Source organism: Poecilia latipinna, unplaced genomic scaffold, assembly GCF_001443285.1.
Source record: "Poecilia latipinna isolate Pla-1442-1.1 unplaced genomic scaffold, P_latipinna-1.0 Scaffold484, whole genome shotgun sequence".
NCBI classification, from domain to species: domain Eukaryota; kingdom Metazoa; phylum Chordata; class Actinopteri; order Cyprinodontiformes; family Poeciliidae; genus Poecilia; species Poecilia latipinna.
In genome coordinates this window covers 305,451-326,494 of record NW_015113100.1, presented here as the reverse complement: position 1 = coordinate 326,494, position 21,044 = coordinate 305,451, and the positions used below count along the sequence as shown (strand labels likewise).

Sequence of the window (21,044 nt, the reverse complement as noted above, 5' to 3'; positions counted from 1 at the left end):
CCATCCTAACACGCATGCGTACTGACGACTTCTACACTTTTATTGTCTTGTCATATTTGTCAAGTTGTTTTCCAACCAACCAAATATCTTTTTAAAACCATTAATCTTTTCCTTTTTTCATTTTTTTTGTAGGACCAACTTGCCGTAGTAAAATTATTCGTCATAAATTCACAGTTAGCTATTGTATTAAACTTTAAAATGGGCATGACAAGAGTCCAGATATTTAAGTCTGCAAAAGCATGGAAACGTCTGAGACCCCTGAGTCCACATCCGCTATTTAGATGATTTGTTTCTAGTTGCAGGGTCATTTAATGTCAAATTATGTTTTCTGTATTGTTTTTTTTTTTTTACAGTGTACTAAGAAGAGAAGAATTTTCATTCCTACCAGTAGTACATTTAAAATGTCAATAATTTAATTTAATGTAGAAGCTTTTGAATAATTTTCTTGCTGTCCATTAGTTGCGGTGGAGGGGAAATAAAAGCCACTGCACCTTTAATTCGGTCCTCGTGAGTTCAGTCACGTGTCTGTCAAACGCTCGCGCAGCTGTCAACAGTCAGGAAGCAGCGAGAAGCAACAGTGGAAGTAAAAACTAAGCTGCTACTCAGTTTTTTGCGGCTATTATTGGGTGTATGTTTTCACCTGCGGCTACATTGGGACTTATGGAAAGATGGCGGCCTCGACTCGCTTTTCAGTAGACCGCCAGTGAAAGAAAACAATGTTTACCACTAGCTGTTGTTTGCTAACTTCTAAGCTAGCTCGCTAACAGTCAGCTGTTGTTATGGTATGGTCGGGGCGATAGCCGGCTATTAGCCCAAGTGTTCCGTTGTCATATTTGTCCAAAATACCAGGATTTACCAGACTGCAATTTCTACGGTCACTCTGGACGCATGGAACTGGTCGGCCGGCGTTTAATGGCGACTTAAAAAGCTGCATCACCCTGACAGACTCGTCAGCTGTTGTCTGGCAATTTATCCAGCAGAAACATTGTGTAATAGAACCAGCAAAAGTGCTTCAAGATGCATGACGCGTATGAGCCAGTGCCTATTTTAGAGAAGCTTCCTCTTCAGATCGACTGCCTTGCGGCTTGGGGTGAGTATCTTACAGAGGGTTATTGTCCCTCCGTGTGTTTACTGTCCTGCTGTCCCGAGTGTCCCCCAGATCTGGAGTGTCTCAGCTAACATCTCTAAGACTGGGATGGATGGCACAGCAGGGATACAAAATCTGGGAAAGGAGTGAGAAATATAAAAAACCTCTAAAAACATTTTTTTTATAATAAAAAATATATTATGCCATATACTTTTTTGTTGTTGATATAAAGCAAAAGTTGGAAAAGTAAAAAAAAAACAGTTTTAAACTACTAAAGCAACTACTAACAAGTTAAAATATTTAAACAATAATAATTTTCACTCATAAAAAGAAAAGGGGGAAATGAATTTTTCCATGTGTGCCTGGATACTTAACTTTGGATGAGACGATTTGTTCCAGCATAATGTCTGACCCTGTAATTGTAAAACTCTTTTTCTGTCCTTGCTAATATACACAAAACATTTTTGGCACAAAATAAAAATAAAAAAATTGGCGTTGATTTTAAGCGCTGTTGTAAAGTTAGTTTCCTATTAAACTGTTATGCTTAATTTTGTTGTTTTGCATTGTGATATACGTTTTATTTGAAGATATTTCCACCAACAGTTTAACTTTGTTTTAATCCTGTTTCCGTCACACAGGTCAACTTATGGATGCACTCAAAATGTCATGCAAGCCTCTTCCGATTTCATTCTGCTCTAAATCCTGCAACTATTACATAAAAAAAATAAATCAAAACATGTCTTATTTTTTGCTCTATAACTTAAAAAAAACACAGAAGAAAAAAAAAACATGGATCCACTTTTCGTAGATTGACTTTCTGTATTAAAAAGGTAACTCATTATGTTTCAAACTTCTTCCCTGTGTTTATCCCTGCAGAGGATTGGCTGCTTGTTGGCACAAAACCAGGACATCTTCTCCTGTACAGAATCAAGAAGGATGCAGGTAAAACAGACTGAGTGTTGGAGGTTTACTTTTGATATACATTTTTTAAAGTGTTTGTGGAACATTTACGTAATTTATTTTCTCCTCAGCCACCAACCGGTTCGAGGTGACTTTGGAAAAGTCTAATAAGAACTTCTCCAAGAAAATTCAACAGGTAGGATCAAACTGGGAACAATTTCAGAACAAATCAGTTGTTTTGTTTGTGAGGAAGCATTTAGACCTCTTCCTGCTTGGGTGTGTTGTTCTACATGAATCTTTTTTTAATGATCTGTGGTTTGTTGAGTTCAATTTAAAAAGCATTTAAACATAATTATTGTGTTTCTTCTTTCTCCAGCTCTACGTCGTTTCTCAGTATAAAATTCTCGTCAGTCTTTTGGGTAAGTTTTGGCGTCCCATTTATCTTCCATTTATTCATCATAATTGCTTATTGATTTAAAAATAATCTCTGAATACTTGAGATTAAAACCGGTGTGTGCACGGCTCCAGACTAACTTTTTGCAGCTTTGCACTTAACTTTTTTGTTTAGCTTCACTGCCACAACTTTAAGGTGCAACAATATGTTTTTACAGTTTCTTTACCACCACATTACACATCTAACGGTAAAATTTTGTTTAATTTCCAACACAAACATGAAAATTGTTATTATTAAAGGCACCAGTGCAACCAAAAAAAAAAAAAAAGTTTTTCTTTTTGCTTTTTTCTTTGGATGTGCAACAAAACTGTTTGCACTATGGAGCCCTGTTATCCACACTGGATACTTTTTATATCAAGACAAGTTGATTAAATCTCCTTCGTGTCTTCTAGAGAACAACATCCACGTCCATGACCTCCTGACCTTTCAGCAGATCACTGTGGTGCCTAAAGCCAAAGGAGCCACACTGTTTGCGTGTGACCTGCAGGTCAGTTAAAGTCTCCCTGGCTTCAACTCTTAACCACAAAAAACCTCCAGCAAATTTTAGCTCCGTCTGTCACTTTTTAATACCACTACCATTATCAACTAGTAATGATGATAAATAAAAAAAAATAAATGAAAATCCTCAAAAATGTTTTTTATAGTCTAAATATAACTTGATTACAGGACAAAAAGCTCTTAGGTTGAAACTTTTTTCTCTATAGTTGAATTTTTATGTTTATTATAATGATTTGACCTTCTTCCTGAGTTTCTTCTTGAGTATTTCTTATTAGCAATATAGCTAAGTAAATTCATGACTTGAGGATCTAAGCTATTGCCCAAGTCTTGTGCGGCTTAGTTATTGTTATTATCAAAGTACAGTACAAGCGTCATTTTATTTTATTTTTTCAATTAGTTGGTTTCTTGTAACACATGATGTAGCAGGTCGGAGATAAAATGTTGCAAAAGCAGCTGCATGCCAGAAACTGCATCTAAACTTTTTTTGTTTGTGCCATTAAAAACATAACTTCTGTGTTTTGTTGGGATTTTATGTTTTTTATTTTTTGTTTGTTTTTCTAGAGAACATTACTAAACAAACAGCATCATGATCATCAATTAACGCACATGGACCAGAGACGAAGTTATGCAAAAGCTCAAATCAGCGTTTGGTTATAAAACACTATAACTGGTTTTGAACATTTTTTGGGAGCGCTGTCAGAAATCAGAGTGTAGAAACTATTGCACACCTGAACGCATCACCTCCATAGTCAGCATGGTGGTGGCAGCATCATGCTGTAGAGGCGGGGACATGAAAGCAAACCAAAGCCGAATGGAGGAAAATACAGAGAAGTTCTAAATAAAATCCAGTTGGAGGCTCTAAAATATTGGAGACTGGAAAGGAGGTTCACTTACAGCAGGCCGACCCTAAACTCAGATGTGAGCCACACTTTTCAGAACTTTATTTGTATAAAGTTTAGAAACCTATGAATCATTTTTCTTCTATTTGTTAAATGTGTAACCGTCACTTGAAATCCTAATAACATACATTGCATTTTGTAAATCAGTTTAAGATCTACGAATACTCTTTCCACGACTACAAATTATTTTTTATTTGTTGGTGTTTTTTTTTTTTCTTTTTTTTTTTTTTTTTTTTTTTTTTTTTTTTTTTTTAAGGATTATTAGTTCATAGACGTCAGAGTAGTCAAAATGTTCTCAGTGTGTGTAGAACAGGAAATTTGAACACAGTAAACCGTGAATCCTTTGTGCCAACTGGGAACCTGAAAGCAGAACCGTTAGTGAGACACAAAATATGGAAACCACATAGCATTTATAACGCATTTCATAATTTGTTGAAATGAACTAATCCATCCAAAAAATTTTTACTGTTTCTATAAAATAACCATCATTTGTGGCTTTTTTAGTGTCAAATTAAACACTGTGTCTATATATTTTTTAAATCTTCAGCAAACGAGCTCTGGGGAGGAAAGCCTCCGCATGTGTGTGGCGGTGAAAAGGAAACTGCAGCTGTATTACTGGAAGGATAGAGAGTTCCATGAGCTGCAGGTAAATTAAATTACACCAAACCCGTGCGTGCGTGTGCGCGCAATGAAAGTCTACACTTTCCACACAGCCCTCTTTGACTTCACTGTATCCTGGCGTCTTGGTGTTTTTGTTTCCATTTCTCAGGGCGACTTGGGTGTGCCAGATGTTCCTAAGTCCATGGCCTGGTGTGAAAACTCCATCTGTGTCGGCTTCAAACGGGACTATTACCTCATTCGGGTCTGTTTTAGTGAAAAGCACCTCAGCAATTTGTCTTGTATAAGTGAAAGTAGTTCTCAGGAGAGTTGAAGACTTTGACTGAACATCCTGAGAAAACACTTTGATCTAAGCCAAGACATATGAAAAACCACAGCACTTCACCGAATACATTTGTATTTGAGGTGTTTAGCAATGGATAAGCTGATATTTGTCTTTCTTTCTCATCATATTTTTTGTTTTTTTATGGTGATTTTTGTAAGTCTAATCACACATTTGGACTCTGTTTGCTGTGATCCAGCTGGATGGCCGCGGCTCCATCAAGGAGCTCTTCCCCACTGGGAAACAGTTGGAGCCTCTAGTTGCCCCGCTGGCTGATGGGAAGGTGGCTGTTGGGCAGGACGACCTCACCGTGGTGCTTAACGAAGAAGGAGTTTGCACCCAGAAGTGCGCCCTGAACTGGACCGATATCCCCATCGCCATGGGTAAGGAGTTATTCCCCAGCATTGACATGTTTGACTTTAATGAGAAGAGACAGCAAAAGGCGAAGTGACGCACAAGCGACAACCACATAGATCTCTTTTTTTGAGATCTATGTGGGTTAAATAAGAAATGAAAACTACAAAAAAAGCTTTACATAAATGAACTGCAACTACCAAACAGCAGCTACGAAATAAAAAGTGGATGAATACAAATGTATTCCTCACTTTTCAGGTTTTGCTTTGCAAAAATATTTGAAAGCCATGTGTAGGCCTGTCACAATAAGAAGTTTTACTGGACAATAAATTGTCCCAGAAATTATTGCGATAAACGATATTGTTGTTTTTGAGACCAGTTTCAGGTAACATGAAGGTAATGACTTAATAATGCAAGAACAAATCCTCAAACATCATCAAGCTTTAAATTCTTACCAAGATTTAACGCGAAACAAGAAGACATTTTAAATATCCCAAGTAATTAAACAAAAACAACAGAAATAACAAATATAGTGAATTATGAAGTCAGTGTAAGCACAATTGTTCTTTGAAACGAGGATTAGTTGAAATCACACTACATGTACTTGCAGTGTCCTAAAGAAGCGTATTACAAATGGAAAAGTTTTTCAAGAGCAGTATTTGTGTTTGTGGGACCATTATTGCTGTGGCACACAGTTAGTCATACAGTTACTTAAAAAAAGAAGCAGTAAATAGTTCTATCACTTTTATCGTTATCACAATATTAGCACAAAATATTGTGACCAAACTTTAAGAACATTTTGCCCAGACTTAAATTCCTGCTGTTGAACTTTAATCAGCTCATAATAATGATTTTTTTAAAATCCAGCATTTTTGATAATACTTAATAATTTTTGAGCAATTTTCTACAAGGTAATTTTATTTTTTAACTCATCCAATGGCAAGTTTGATGACTTGCTCTTTATAGTCAAGTAATACTTGAGCCCAGACAGAATTGCTCAAGTTTTACCCTTTTCTCTGTTTGCTGTAATCCAGCTGTCTTTTATATGTTACAACCATTTTTTTGGCTTCCATGTGTCGGAGAATGAAGCGTTTACCTCATGAGTAGTTCACCATGGGTCCATGATGAGCTCTGTAGTGGTTTAAGATGCTGTGCGTTTCTGTTCTCGCCGGAATACAGAAGGGAAAAACAACAAGAGGAAATGAAGCCTCCAAGCGCTGGTTTTATGCAGCTTTCAATTTCCTCTTCCTCAAACTGCGAACAGAGCGGAGCTGGAAGGCAGAGGCGACATGAGCTGCACCGTTTTAGATCCGTTTAAACGGACCGTCCTCAACCGCTTAACAATAAAGGGAAAGCTGGAGGTTTTTTTTGTTTTGTTTGGGGTTTTTTCTCCCAGGGTGAATCGTGTGCCACATATCTACCAAAAACTGTTGCCTTTTAGTTGGATTTGCAGATGAATTGGCCTCACTGATTCTGAATTTCCGTAAAGAGTTTCCTTTTCCTAGTTGTTCCAACTAGAGATGCGTTGATCCGTTTCATTCATTCTTAACATCCCAGCTGTTCTGTGTTTCTTTGAGAGTTTCTAGTTTTTTAAAATCTTGTTGTGCTTTGTTTGTGCACAAAGACATTAAAATAAATTCTACTTCTTATATTATCTACTCAGTCTAACTCTATGCTTTGTGTTCTGAGCGACGTCATGATTTATCTATTTTACGTTATATTTTGAGTTCTTATTTGCACTTTCTGACAATTTCAAAAGTTTGTTGCAGTTCATTTTTCCATGTTTGACCAAGGTGGTCAACCTATTGTTTTTATTAGCTTATTATTTATTTTACATTAGTTGTTATACTCCTAACTGCACTGACTGGACAAAACAAAAGTTGTGTTGTGAAGCTACTAAATGTGCAATAAATTATGCATTTATTTTGAATACATTTATAATTCAGTAGATTTAGGTTTGAGTTTAAAAAAAATAAACATATTGATCAGATCGGTATTGGCCAATACGTAACCTCAGATATCGGTATCGGAAGTGAAGAAAGTGGATCGGTGTGTCCTTAGTTTCTGGTCCATTAAAGTCTGTTTCATTTAGGCTTGGTCACAAACTTTCTTGTAATAATCCTGTTTTTCCTTTTAAGCTGAAAAAAAAAAAAACAGCGTAATGCAAACGAATAAATATATATATATATTTTTTTTTATCTCTGCAGAGCACCAGCCTCCCTACATCATTGCGGTCCTCCCTCGATATGTGGAGATACGGACCTTAGAGCCACGGCTGCTGGTGCAGAATGTGGAGCTGCAAAGGCCGCGCTTCATCGCCTCAGCAGGGTGAGACGGACTTCACAGTCGTAAACGAAAACCAGAAAATAAAAGTGTGGGGGGGGGAAGCAAAAAACGATGTTGTTTACTTTGATGTAGAACACTGACCTTTTTGTAAAAATCTGTTTTCAAGTAAAAGTTCTGACTTTTGTGTTTCTCTGCTACGGAAAATAAATCTGTTTTGCTAGACTCTCATAAAAGCTTTTAAGTCAACCACATTTTATTCTTGAGGATCACAATTTAGAGGCTGCAATTATTAGAAACAAAAAGGACTGAGTCAGTGTTTTTTTTTCTCCTTTTCACCAATTTGTTGCCCAATTCCAGACATTCATGTTACCATTTCATCCCTTTTTACTCCAGTAACTCGAGTTAAATTTATTTGTATGTGACCGTTCAAATGCAGGATAATATCAAGATTTATACAGAAAAAAGAAACTAAAACAAACAGGAACGATGCATCAAAAAGTCAAGAAAAGCATAAACAAATAAGATGTAATGACATAAAAGAAAAAAACATGCCCAGTATTTAAGTAGCCTTTGGCTTCTCCATGTAAGCTGTCATGTTTCCAGTACTGATTAAAAGGAATCAAAAGTTTCTGGTTTCATCTCAGGTGTTGAGGCGCTCGCTTCCAGAGCAGAGCGCTGCAGAAACGACGTGTTGCCTCATATTTACGTCTCATGCTGGTTTCACTGAGCAGGCAGGACTCTGATGACCTGAGGCTGCTTCTGCACATGGTTCCTACCTACTATTGGATGCACATGAACCCAAAACTATTCAGCTCTATTCAGATACAGTTCAATTTGACTGTACATTTTCTAAAAAAAACCAACAAAAATTGTAGTTGTTGATATTGCTTGTATCTTTCTCAGTTTCCATTTGTTCGGTCCCTGACCAAAAAGAAAACCTTTATAATTGACTTCTGCATGTAGGATTTATTTATTGGAGTCGTATAATTTCATTGCCCCTCAGAGTATAAATAGAAAACAACTTTAAATTCTGAGTTTTATTCTTCGGGGTACATAATGTCCTGTTGTGTGTGTGTGTGTGTGTGTGTGTGTGTGTGTGTGTGTGTGTGTGTGTATATATATATATTTTTTTTTTTTCTTTTATGATCAGTTAGAAATACAAACGAGGGCTCAAATTTTATACCTGAAGAATAAAAAAAAAACAAAAAAAACTGCAAAGGTAGGAAGAGGGGAAAGGACAAAATGACATGCAGCCCACAAAAACTAACAAAATAAAACAGTCAAAAGTATATTTTGATAACCTTTAGTCTGCAATTTGTTTCTTTTTATATACAATGCGAGAACAATTTCATTTTGAGGGCTTTTCAAATCTTTGCTGCTGATGTTCTGTGTTTGTAGCTAAAACGCTTCCTCTTCCCTCCCAGGCCAAACATCGTGTACGTCGCCAGCAACCACTTCGTCTGGCGCCTGGTGCCGGTGTCGATCGCCAGCCAGATCCAGCAGCTTCTCCAGGACAAGCAGTTCGAGCTCGCTCTTCAGCTGGCGGTAAGCACGAGCCGCAGAGCTCGCGTTTTATTCCCCCGAGAAGTCAGCCTACCTGTAGCTTAAATGCAACATAAAATCACACCAGAAATCCGATTTTGATGAGGCGCAGCTGTAAAAACCGTTTCAGGAGGATTTGCTTGAGTCATCTTCTTGCATGTCGGTGCTCTTTACGCAACAAAATAACTAAAAATTTAGGGTGGATCACATTTCCTTTTATATCATTAATTTATTTTTTTTTCCTTTTTCAGAAAATGAAGGACGATTCAGACGGTGAAAAGAAGCAGCAGATTCATCACATCCAGAATCTTTACGCCTTCAACCTGTTTTGCCAGAAGAAGTTTGACGACTCCATGCAGGTGTTTGCTAAACTTGGTACAGGTACGAACGGGTCACACCTGGGTCAAACCGACGCAAAATACTGCAGCTGTGCTCATGTTCTGTCCAGTTTTATTTATACAGCAACCTCAGGCGCAATAATTACAACAGCATAGATATTTAAATGATAAAATAGGAAATAAAAATAAGTTCGACAAAATAACATTTAAAAAACGATAATGAAATTTTCAGTAAAATATCAAGAAAATCAACTCAAAAAATAAGCTTATAAAGTAGAATTTGGACTTATAAAATATCAGTGAACAGGATTGGGAAAGGGTTTGGATTAGAACTCACACAATGTCCATAAATAGCCGACTTAGAATTCTACAATTTAAATGGCTAATGCGTGTTTATGTTACGCCTGTGCATTTAAATAAATACAACAACAGCATCCCAGATCTTTGCGTAAAGTGGTGTAATTCTAAAGGGACTCTAATACACTGCATGTGGGAATGCAGACAAATCAATGCATTTTGGACAGAGGTGAAAGATAGAATTGAAAAAATTCTCCTAAAGCAAATTTCACTTGATCCTAAATTGTTCCTGTTGGCTTTATACCCTGAGAAGCAGAACTTTAGTAAAATAGAATGTGCTTTTATAGATATAAGCTCATTAGCTGCTAAAAAATTTATTGTTTTGGCTTGGAAAAATGTCTGCAGACCCAGCGGTTAAAGCAGATGGCATCTAATTTGGCACTAGAAAGAATAACATATATTAGGAAATCCAAACAGTATCTTTATGAGAGGATTTGGATGCCTTTCATTAATTTTATTAAGAACTTAGACTTGTCAGAGGGACTGTTTGAGTTTTGATTTGCCGGAACCTGCAGTGTGCTGTGCTGTATAGATGTGTACATCTACATGTATCCAGTTTGTAATCTGCTTGAATACCCCTGTTTTTGAGAAGCTGTTTCTTGTTTCTTGTTTTGTTTTTCTCTCCCATGTCTGTCATTTTTTTTTCTTTTTTTTTTCATTTCTCTGATTTGAGAAAGAATAATTACCGTCATGTAATGACCACAAAGAAAAGGTGTTCAGATAGTTACGTAATTGTATTTCCAAATTGAAAAATCTCAATAAAAATATTTTGGAAAAAAAAAAAAATCAAGAAAATCATAAAAACAAAGACATACTTAGTTTCAGTTGCAGCAATTTCCCAAAAACTTGAATCATTTACGTACTCGGTCTTTTCCCTTTATTTTTTTATTTGCTTATTTATGTTTTTTTCTGTCACAATTTTAACTTGAAAATGACCAAACACAAATTGGAAATTTTAAAGGATTGATTTTACTTTTGCTGAATCAGTTCTCGATGCATATTTGTAATTATTCTGTCATTTGTAATTATTTCATCACTGTTTCATATTTCTTATTGAAACAGTATTTTATGAGCTCACATGTAAGCGTCACATCTTCTCTGTAAACGTTTAACTAAAAATTAAAACCAAAACGCTGTAAATGGCTGATAATACAGGATTCTTGGCGGCGCCTTTTTTGCCCGTTGCATTAATGTGCTGTACATTTTTTTGAATACGCATTAAAATCTTGTCATTTTCTATATTTGTTTGTGTGGCCGGCAGATCCCACGCATGTGATCGGACTTTACCCGGACCTGCTCCCATCAGACTACCGCAAACAGCTGCATTACCCCAACCCTCTGCCCGGCTTGTCTGGGGCCGAGCTGGAGAAAGCTCATCTGGCTCTTATTGATTACCTCACCCAGGTGTGTGTTCATGACAAAAGACGTTAAAGAAAATGCTCCCCCCATGTGGAAACTCTTAAACATTGGGATAACGTAAATTGCGGTAGATTTAAAATAAAACGTTTTTGTTTGTTTTGGTTCTCACAGAAACGCAGCCATCTTGCCAAACAGCTGAACGACACCGGCCCGTCCACAACGTCTCCGCTCATGGAGGGAACTCCGACCATCAAGAGCCGCAAAAAACTCCTGCAGATCATCGACACCACGCTGCTCAAATGTTATCTGCACGTAAGACCAGAGTGACGTTTGTTAATTATTTGCTTATATCTCGTTATTTATTACATAGGGTTTTGAAAAACTCTTCAAATTATTTCACTTTTTGTCGCATTATGACCACAAACTTCAGCGTATGGTTTGTACATTTATATTAACAAATAAAAGTATAAAAAGTGTAGCGTACATTTGCACTCGGCACCTTTGAGTCGCACTTTAATAGAACCATCATTCACTTCAGTTACTGCTGATTTTATTTATTTTGTATTTTTTTGGAGATGTCCTGATCATCTTTATATCTACAGGTAGAGATTAGTTTCCATTCTTCTTTGTAAAATACCTTAAAGTCAGTCAGATCAAATGGAGGTAATGTTTTCAAGATTGGCTACAGATTCTGTATTGGGTTTAGGTCTGGACTTTGACTGGGCCATTAATCTTTAACTCTGGCTGCATGTTAAGGGCTTTGCTGATAAAAGATGCACGTTCACTCCAGCCTCACGTTTTCTGCCCCCTCAAAACAGATGTACCCCCACACCATGATGCTGCCATCACCAGGTTTCATTACGGTGGTGTGTTCAGAGTGATGTGCAGTGTCACTTTTTGTTCAGGTGTCACTTAAAAGCAGATGCACCTTCTAATTTTATTATTGCTGATTTCAATTTCCACTGATAATCTACCTGAAAACCATTTATTGAAGTCTTCACATTATGTACAACAAAACACAACCTCACTTTTAAATGCGCTATAAAACTGGAAGACACGTGCTGAAAATGACAACAAAAGAACTTTTTTGTGTTTTCGATTGTTTAACTTTTACGTATCTGATGAGGCGGAGGTCGTGCTGGTGTTCTGTACTGGAAGTGACGGACTCGGATTTATAAACGGTGTGTTTTGTTCGTCTGTTCCTTGCAGACCAACGTGGCCCTCGTCTCTCCGCTCCTTCGACTGGAGAACAACCACTGCCACATCGAGGAGAGTGAGTTCGTCCTGAAGAAGACCCAGAAGTACAGCGAGCTCATCATTCTCTACGAAAAGAAGGGCTTGCACCAGAAAGGTAGGCAGCTGTCGATGGATGCACCTTAACGGGTCAGATTGTCACAAAAATACGACTTTTTACATTTTTCTCGTCACTGTTAAAGAAAGTATTCCTTTATTTTATACCTCTGTTTAAGATGTTTTGCTGATGCTAGGAGGTCGCCTAAAATATTATGCGTTGAATTGTAGGATGAATGTAGCGTACGTCTCTGCAAAATTAAGATATAATTTTCTTTCTTGTGGACATTTGACTTCTTATAGCTTCTTTCTTCTCACCACTACTTCACGGAGTCCACGACTAATAGTTTCCCAGCGAACAGATTCTTACACACAATCTAATATCTTTATGACACAGGATTGTGATTGACAGTGCTAAGCCCCGCCTCCTGGCCCTGATTGGTTGTTTCTAGTTGGTGCTGGGAGAAGGCAGAAGAGCTCAGTGTTTTCACAGATTAACTGAATCGTATCATATTGTCACCACATGGTGACACTTTCAACAAATGCATAAAAAACACTTTCTATAGAAAATTACATAATGCAACTGTAACAAGTCTTGCCCCGAACAACCTGGTTCTTGCTGAGAGCGAATATTTATTTGTCAGAAAAACACTGAAACGCTTGACAGATTGCCATCACTGCAAAAACACAAAATCTGACCAAGTATTTTTGGTCCAGTTTCTAGAGAAAATATGTTAATACACTTGAAATGATGCAAAACTAGCTTAAAAGTAAAATTTCAGCAAGATGAAGAAGTTGATGAAAAAGTTCTAGTTCCATTGGCAGATTATTTATCTTATAACAAAATGTTTTTCTTATGTTGTGAGTGGAAAAATCCATCAATAGAACAAGTGGTTTTTTTGGGTTTTTTTTTTTTTTTTGGGGATCAATATTGAAGAATTATTTACTTAAAATAAGCTCTGACATCTTGCTGGAAAGTTACTTATGAGTTAGTTTTGTCTCATTTCAAGTGCACTGAGATATTTGCACTATAAACTAGACCAAAAATACTTTGTAAAATTGTTTTGTTTTTGCAGTAATAAAATGTTTTATGACTCACCAAATGGCTCTCCAGAAAGAACAAAGATGGGCCGATCAATACGGCTCTATTGTTCTCCCTTGGCTGATTAAAGTCCAGCTCTTTGATAAGTGTGCAGATCGAAATCACCATTTATGATTTGCACATTTAACAGATCGACTTTTTACGGTCCTGGTTTGCTTTGTCATTGTTTTAATGAAGGAAATAAAATGTGTTATTCAAATGTGAAAGTTACTCATGGAGCAGCGGATATGAGTCAGCTGAAATATAGCTGCTGTTGTCACAGTCTGAGTTGTTTGTGTTGTTTATTTGCCGCAGGCCTCAGCTTGACAGTATAAAAGCTGAACAAGTGATCTGCTTCATCATCCTCTTTTTTTTTTTTCTTTTCTTTGAAACTCGGGTTTTAAATTAGCGGTTTCAATGTCGGCCCTGCCCCGTATTTGTCAGCTGTCGTCTCATTTGGCTCCAGCTCCGATCGTTTCTTCGAATATCTTCGCTCAGAGTTGCACAATGCAGCCTTTGTAAGCCCAGTCGGTCCATTACGGAGAACATCGCCAGGCTCCGGTTAGCTGCTCCTAACAAAGCCGAATCCTTTGGGGTTTGGGAGTCAGCTCTGAGGCTACGTGGTCACCGCATAAATCACAGCGGTTTGCTCCCTGTGGTTTCTGGATTCTGCGGGCGCAGCTGGTCCTAATTGGCCTGCCCTGATTTATGCCTGTGATGTCACGCTGCTCAAGTTGACAAGGCGTGCGACAAACACGACTTCCCGCTGTGCCGTACAAACCACTAATCACGCGTTCCCTCCTGCTGTGCCGTCACTTGCCGCCATGTTCTTGTTCTCACTTTGTTTGCTCTGTTTCAGCATTGATGGTCCTGCTGGACCAATCCACCAAGGCCAATTCTCCTCTGAAAGGTCACGAGCGAACTGTACAGTACCTCCAACGACTGGGTGAGACTCGGCCGCATTGACTGGTTTAAAGGATTTAGACTTCCTGAACTTTTCCAATTGTTTTTCATGTTGCTTCTGCTCTCTTGGACACATTTTATTGGGATTTTATGTGATGGACATGAAGTATTGCAACATCAAGAAGTGGAGGGAAAATATCCAGATATTTTAGCCCATTTTTCTTTGAACAGCTAAACCTCAGTCTGGCGGAGGGCAGACATGAATTTTCAAGTGGATTTTTGAGTTTCATTTCATGAAAATGAAACTCAAAAAGGTTCATTTTGTCCTGCATGTTGTTTGTGTAATTCTTACCGATTTTCTTTTTCTTGTTTAAAAACAATGGTTGTTTCTTGCCTCACTTTCATAAAAGCCAGATTTGTGTGGGGAAACTAATTGTTTCTATTAGTTGATTCTTCCTAATTGGGTGACTTCAGAGCACAATCAATTGCTCTGCTAATTTATTTAGGGCTGTGAGAGTAAAGGGGGCACAATGTACTTTTCAGATCAGATGAAATCGCAATAAATGCTTTACTTGCAGTTTTAACGAGACAAAATGTTTAAAATATTTTTGCAAGGCATGTGTTTTTGTTTTTTTTTGTATGTTTGAACTGAATAGACTTTAGTTTTTAGTCCAGCAATGTTCATAATATATAATATGATTCACTTATTGTTGGTGTTTTTGTTATTGCTGTTAGTTTTGTTTTGTCTTTTTGGTGAGATGTGAAGACAAAAATATTATTCATCTACCGTAATTAAAATGAAATGCACTAAAATCAAGCTCATGTTATAAGATATGCATTTAATTAATATTAAATACATACAATATTGGTGGAGTAACTATTAAATACAGGTTTATTTATTATACGGGTGTAATAAAAGTAGGCAAAGAGCAGGAATATTGATACGTTTCACTTCCTTGAGTGTGTAAAACAAATGTTTTGACATTATGCTTCATGCTGTAAGTATTTTTGTACATATTAAAACAAAATAAACAAAAATCAACTGTTTGTAATTCCCCACCTTGTGAACTTTTCTCACTCACAGGATCAGAGAATCTGGGGATAATCTTGGAGTTTTCTCCCTGGGTGCTTAAAATCTGTCCTGAGGACGGCCTGAAGGTGAGCAAACGCATTTTTAAAAATGTATATTTATTCTCCACTTTGTGTCCCAGCTACAGTAACAAATAGAAACTTCAAGTTACTTGAGTATCTTGTGTTTTTTTTTTTTTTTTTTTTTTTTTTTTTTAATATTGGCTTGTTTTGAAAATGTCTGCTCCTCTTTAGATCTTCACTGAAGATCTGCCCGAGGTGGAGACTTTGCCCAGAGACAAAGTGCTGCAGTTCCTGAAGGAAGGCTTCGTGGAGCTGGCCATCCCGTATTTGGAGCACATCATTTACGTGTGGGACGAGAAGGGCCCCGAGTTTCATAATGTGCTTATTCAGCTGTATCTGAGCAGGGTCCAAGGCCTGATGAAGCAGTACCTCAACTCACTGCCAGAAGGTTTGTGCAGAAGCTCCCGGCTCTGAAAGGTTTTCCTTTCTCTGGGGGGCAAGAGGGGGGTTTTTGTTTTAGCAATCTGAGGAATTTTGCTTTTAACCAAAGATGGTAGGATGACACAACCAACATTCAAAGTTGAGTTACTTGTCCTGTCGTCTAAGCATTAATAAATGGAAAGATCGCACATTTAGAGGGCGAGTTTCTTCTTTAATACAGTAAAATGCCCCGATATGCATGATTGCCCTCTAGTGTTGGAAAAGAGATTAAAAGTAGCAGATTAAACAAACTGCTGGCAGTAAACGGTTTGTTGCTTTGTCTCCATTATTCGAGCCATAACATGTGATACGGCTGTTTTTAGGGATTATCGTGATTAAAATGGGCCAACAAATATGTATTTTAAGTTCTTGCAGACAGACTGTTAATGTCAGGAACCTTCATGTGTTGCTCAGTGGATAACTGCACTGTAAATAACACATTTGCTATGTTTATTTGATCAAAAATGCTATAAACAGCAGATATGCTAAAAAAAAAAAAATAGGAGTTTAATTTAAGATTCTTAACGTCTGATCATTTTCTTCAGTATCCATCGTCTCACTAACTATGCTAATGAGATTGGTTTCGTTTTGCGCAGGGGTTCCTGCCGTCCCTGCCGGCCAGGAGCAAGGTGAACTGGGAGAGTTCAGGAACAAACTGCTGTCTTTTCTGGATATTTCCACCAGCTATGAACCTGCCAGACTCATCAGCGACTTCCCATTTGATGGTAGGAAATATTCCTGCAGCTCTGCTGCTTCTGCAAATGTGTTAACGACTTTGTAAAGATGTTTACAGAACCTGAAAAACCTTATTGATTTCAGTTGCATAATCTCACACTGAGCAAATTTCAACACTTCATTTGAATATACTTATTGATTCAGAGAAATGTCTTGTTTCTCCGTAGCTGCCCTGTTGGCTACAGGAAGTATTTAAACATGTCTACATAATCGACATTCCAAAGTGTAAAAAAAAAAAAAAAAAACACTTGAAAATGCTTCTTATTCATCCTGAATCTACTGTATTTATTTAGATCTTTTCATTTATATAAATGTCATCTGTTTCTCTCCATCTTTCAATCTATATCTATTGCATCTCTCACTCTTCCTCTCTCGATCGTGTTATAAACAAGAACATAAGATTACATATTAAACAGCAGTAAAGTATCAAATGTTTCCCATTATTTCTGCTCGATGTAACTTGGAGAAATGGAGCACTCCAGCCCACCGGTCTGCAGCCGCCTCACTGACCTTGTTCTCCTTGCTTTCTGTCTCTTAAGGGCTGCTGGAGGAACGGGCTCTGCTCCTGGGTCGCATGGGAAAACACGAGCAGGCGCTTTTCATATACGTTCACGTTCTGAACGACACCCGCATGGCCGAGGAGTGAGTACCTGAGCAAACGCCGCCTCACCTCACCTCAAATGACAGCAGCCATCTGAGCGCTCACTGGAGTGAAGATGAGCAAATGTTGTTTGATTCTGAATCACTTTGTTGCCAAAAGTCATGTTTTAAAGAGAAGTTATTTCTGTAAATTATAAGAGCAGATGACTCATTTGAACTGTTATGACTGTATAAAATGCTATAAGCATTTTTTTGTAGCTTTGAGTCCTTGATGATGATTTTCTCTTGTCTTATCATATAGATACTGTCACCGGCATTATAACAGTTCAATGGAAGGAAATAAAGATGTAAGTATTTTTTTTTCCTCCTGTTTTTGTCACATTTTGCAATAAATACCATCATCACAGCAGAGAAACTACAGCATATCTTATTAAACAGGAGAAATCTAGTAAATAAACCAAAGCTTATAAAGAATTACATTTATAACTTGGCTGGTTCAGTTCAGTTCAGTTGTTAGGAAAGTTGGAGAAGAGATGGCGAGTCAGGGAGTGAAGAAAATTAATGAGGAGGAAGACTGTGGTGAGGTGTGCTGTGGGAGTCAGATGGGTTGGAAGTACATCGGGGATCTGCTCCGGGACCCTTCCAGTTTCAGAGGTTGGAAAATCAGGCATTTTGACCACGTGAAGTGAAGAGGAGAACTTGGACAGCATAGTTTTTCTTCTCTTTTTTCAGAGATAAAAAGAAAAACATCTTAATTAATCACAGGCACAAAATGGATGAGTTTCGCTACAGGCTGGGGAAAAAAAAGGAAACTTGTGTATAAATGGTGTTTCAGTAAACTAGAGCTTTTAATGAGTCCACATACTTTATATTACTATTGACAAACATTTTCTTCAGTCACTTTTTTTGTTCCATTAATAACTGACTATAAATATAGATGCAGAAAAATGAACACTGACGGTAACTTCTGATCAAGTTTTAACCTGTTGATGTTGATTTTAGCTGACTATTATGAGAAGACATGAAGAAAAAAGTTCACATTTTTTCTGGTCTTTCTGGTCGTTAAGTATTTATTACATGGAGCAGAAATGACATCACTCAGGATGTTTTAGAGAAAGTAGTCTCTAAGATCTAACAAACCCAGTCCATTATTTTCAAGCTGAAAACGATAAAGTAGAGCGACTCTGCCTTCCTGTTATCTTCTGAAAGCCCTCTCACTTTCTCTCTCGCTCGCTGCTTGAATGATCTAAAAGTAAAACCTCAGTCTCTGCCTCTGCAGCTAAATTCATTCTGACTGAATTTAGCTAAAACAAGATGGAGCTTGAATGTAGGGAAGAGTGAAGTGCTGTGACTGTGCCTCGCAGGTTTATCTGTCTCTGCTGCGGATGTACCTGTCCCCCCCTGACGCCCACTGCCTGGGGCCCATTAAGATGGAGCTCACTGAGCCTCAGGCCAACCTGCAGGCAGCCCTGCATGTCCTGGAGCTGCACCACAGCAAGCTCAACACCACCAAGGTAATCACTTCTTGTACATTTTGCACTTTTAAAGTTTGCACTTCAGTTTGGAACTTTTGCCATGAATAAAAGATGGAGGCTTGAGGAACAAACTTGAGTTCCAGCCTTATTTGTTTTGCTATAATTCTTCAGGTAAAGGTGTACCTGCAGTAACAATTCTAATTTATCCAGAATTTCACTACATAATATGCCTTTTAATTCATTAAGAAGTCATAGTCATGACCCCACTGATTCAGAAACAACTGTGCGCTGCAAAAACACCACATTTTATCAAGTATGTTTCTAGTGCAAACAACAAAACTTGTTTTAAGTGAATAATTCCTTAATATTGATGAAAAACTACTAGTTCCACTGCAGATTATTTCACTTAACGAAATATTTTTCCCATGTTATAGGTGAAATAATCTGCCAGTGAAACTAGTAGTTTTTCATCAATATTAAGGAATTATTCACTTAAAACAAGCTAGCTTACTGAAAAGTTAGCTAGTAATTAGTTTTGTCTCATTTCAAGTGTATTAAGACATTTTCACTAGAAACTAGACCAAAAGTACTTGGTGAGATTCGCAGTGCGTCTCTTTTTTCATGTCACGTTTTGAATCGTTGACCTGTTTTTGTTTTTTAAACCCATATTTCCGTGGCCGCCGTTTCTCCAGGCTATCAATCTGCTCCCAGCAAACACTCAGATCCGGGAGATAAAGGTCTTCCTGGAGAGCGTCCTGGAGGAGAAGGCCCAAATGAAACGCTGCAACCAGGTGTTGAAGAGTCTGCTGCAGGCCGAGTTCCTCAGGGTGAGATCTGGGAAATGTCTTTATGGTAGATCCGCTTGATAGTGGGATGCCTAAGTGGAGAGATTTTGTTCAGGCATATTCCTGGGGGCCTTTTTAAAACAGACTCTGATACTCTGTTAAAGAAAATCCTAAAGGGATTGGACATTTACACAGGACTTGAAAACTTTCTGGTGTAGATCATTCAGGGGATTCTTCATGGTGCTGAAACATCGGTGTTGCTCAGGATGATGTCATCTGATGGATGGATGTTCTTTCCTCTTTTTTTTGTCTGTCTTGCTGAAGACTCGTTCGGGGTAAAGATGTTAAAGGGGATTTTGTGTCTGTTCTCAGGTGCAGGAAGAACGAATCTTCCACCAGCAGGTTAAATGCGTCATAACAGAAGAAAAAACCTGCAGAGTCTGTAAGAAGAAGATAGGAAACAGGTAACATGATAACAGATGACTCCAAATGTGAAACGAGTAGAGAAAATAATTACTATGTTTTTATGAGTTGAACTTTTTCAAATTTACTGTTTTCTAATTTGATTAAATGGGACAGAGTGACTTGCATGAGCCTTGAAACTTTTCACATTCTGTTTCATTATAACACATGTCAAACTCGAGGCCCGGGGGCCGAACCCGGCCCGCCATCGCTTTTTATGTGGCCCTCTTGACTCTAGCGGGACCCATGAACTGGGACCCATTCTTAAATATTATTTAATGAAGCAGTTTTTCACTAAATTGAGTTTTGTGGATGTAATGTGACGCTTCGTAGTAAGTGGAATGGAAGGATAATAATAAATCCTCTGGTTGTCTTTCAGTGCGTTTGCCAGGTATCCCAACGGCGTGGTGGTTCACTATTTCTGCTGCAAAGATCGCAGCGTGTGTCCCACCGAGCAGTAAAATCCTCTTCTCACACTGAAGAATAACCCCCCCGCCTCACTCCCCACCTCCCTGCTGCGGGCTTCGTCGCTCGGCCATGTTGGAATCAGAAATATATTTGAAGGACTGCAGCTTTGGTTTATTTGTGGCCTGAGAAGATGCCCTTCTGCCGCCACAGAGCAGAACAAGAGCAGCGCTGAAGTTTTTCCCCTCTCGGCATACATGAAGAAACAGGAAAACGTCTGGAGACACTCAGCGGGAACGGAGAGACGAAAAAGGAAGGAAAGAAAGACAATCCAGAAGCAGATGCCACTGTAACCACATAAAGGATTTGCTGCCTTACCGGCACAGCGTCCTGGAAGATTATTCACAGCTGGGATTGCAGACGTAAGCGTGCTCTCTCTGATTACTAGAGTTTTTTATTTTTGTTTTTGTTTTGCTTTCATGTTCCCTCCACTGCTATAACTCATCGTAGGCCTCAAATACACCTTGATATACCATACTGAGTGCTACAGTACTGTTAATGCCTTCTGTGACTCTGAAGATTGTACAATGAAATGAGATGTCACTCATAACGTTTTGTTGTGAATATAACACATTATAGTATTTTCTATTCAGTAGTGTCCATTTAATATTATTTATAGGTCAATCCCTCAGTTCTTACCCAAATACATCCACTGTTATTTT

General features: G+C 38.0%; 1 protein-coding gene across 1 annotated transcript; it reads left to right on the top strand.

Annotated features, from left to right (window-relative positions):
• Positions 1 to 511: 511 nt before the first annotated feature.
• Positions 512 to 21,044, top strand: vps39 (VPS39 subunit of HOPS complex). Its single transcript, XM_015039796.1, has 24 exons — positions 512 to 1,090; positions 1,964 to 2,029; positions 2,119 to 2,183; positions 2,364 to 2,406; positions 2,834 to 2,928; positions 4,386 to 4,484; positions 4,608 to 4,700; positions 4,978 to 5,161; positions 7,340 to 7,460; positions 8,843 to 8,963; positions 9,212 to 9,341; positions 10,917 to 11,059; positions 11,186 to 11,326; positions 12,224 to 12,365; positions 14,245 to 14,331; positions 15,373 to 15,446; positions 15,612 to 15,828; positions 16,457 to 16,585; positions 17,135 to 17,237; positions 17,497 to 17,542; positions 18,560 to 18,709; positions 19,363 to 19,497; positions 19,828 to 19,919; positions 20,297 to 21,044. The coding sequence occupies exons 1-24, from the start codon at positions 1,018 to 1,020 to the stop codon at positions 20,376 to 20,378; spliced, it is 2,631 nt and encodes an 876-aa protein (XP_014895282.1). The 5' UTR covers positions 512 to 1,017; the 3' UTR covers positions 20,379 to 21,044.

Coding starts and splice junctions, on each gene's coding strand:
- vps39 (XM_015039796.1), top strand. CDS start 1,018: ATGCATGACGCGTATGAGCCAGTGCCTATTTTAGAGAAGCTTCCTCTT. Junction 12,366..14,244: donor GAAGGGCTTGCACCAGAAAG/GTAGGCAGCTGT, acceptor GCTCTGTTTCAG/CATTGATGGTCCTGCTGGAC. Junction 14,332..15,372: donor ACAGTACCTCCAACGACTGG/GTGAGACTCGGC, acceptor TCTCACTCACAG/GATCAGAGAATCTGGGGATA.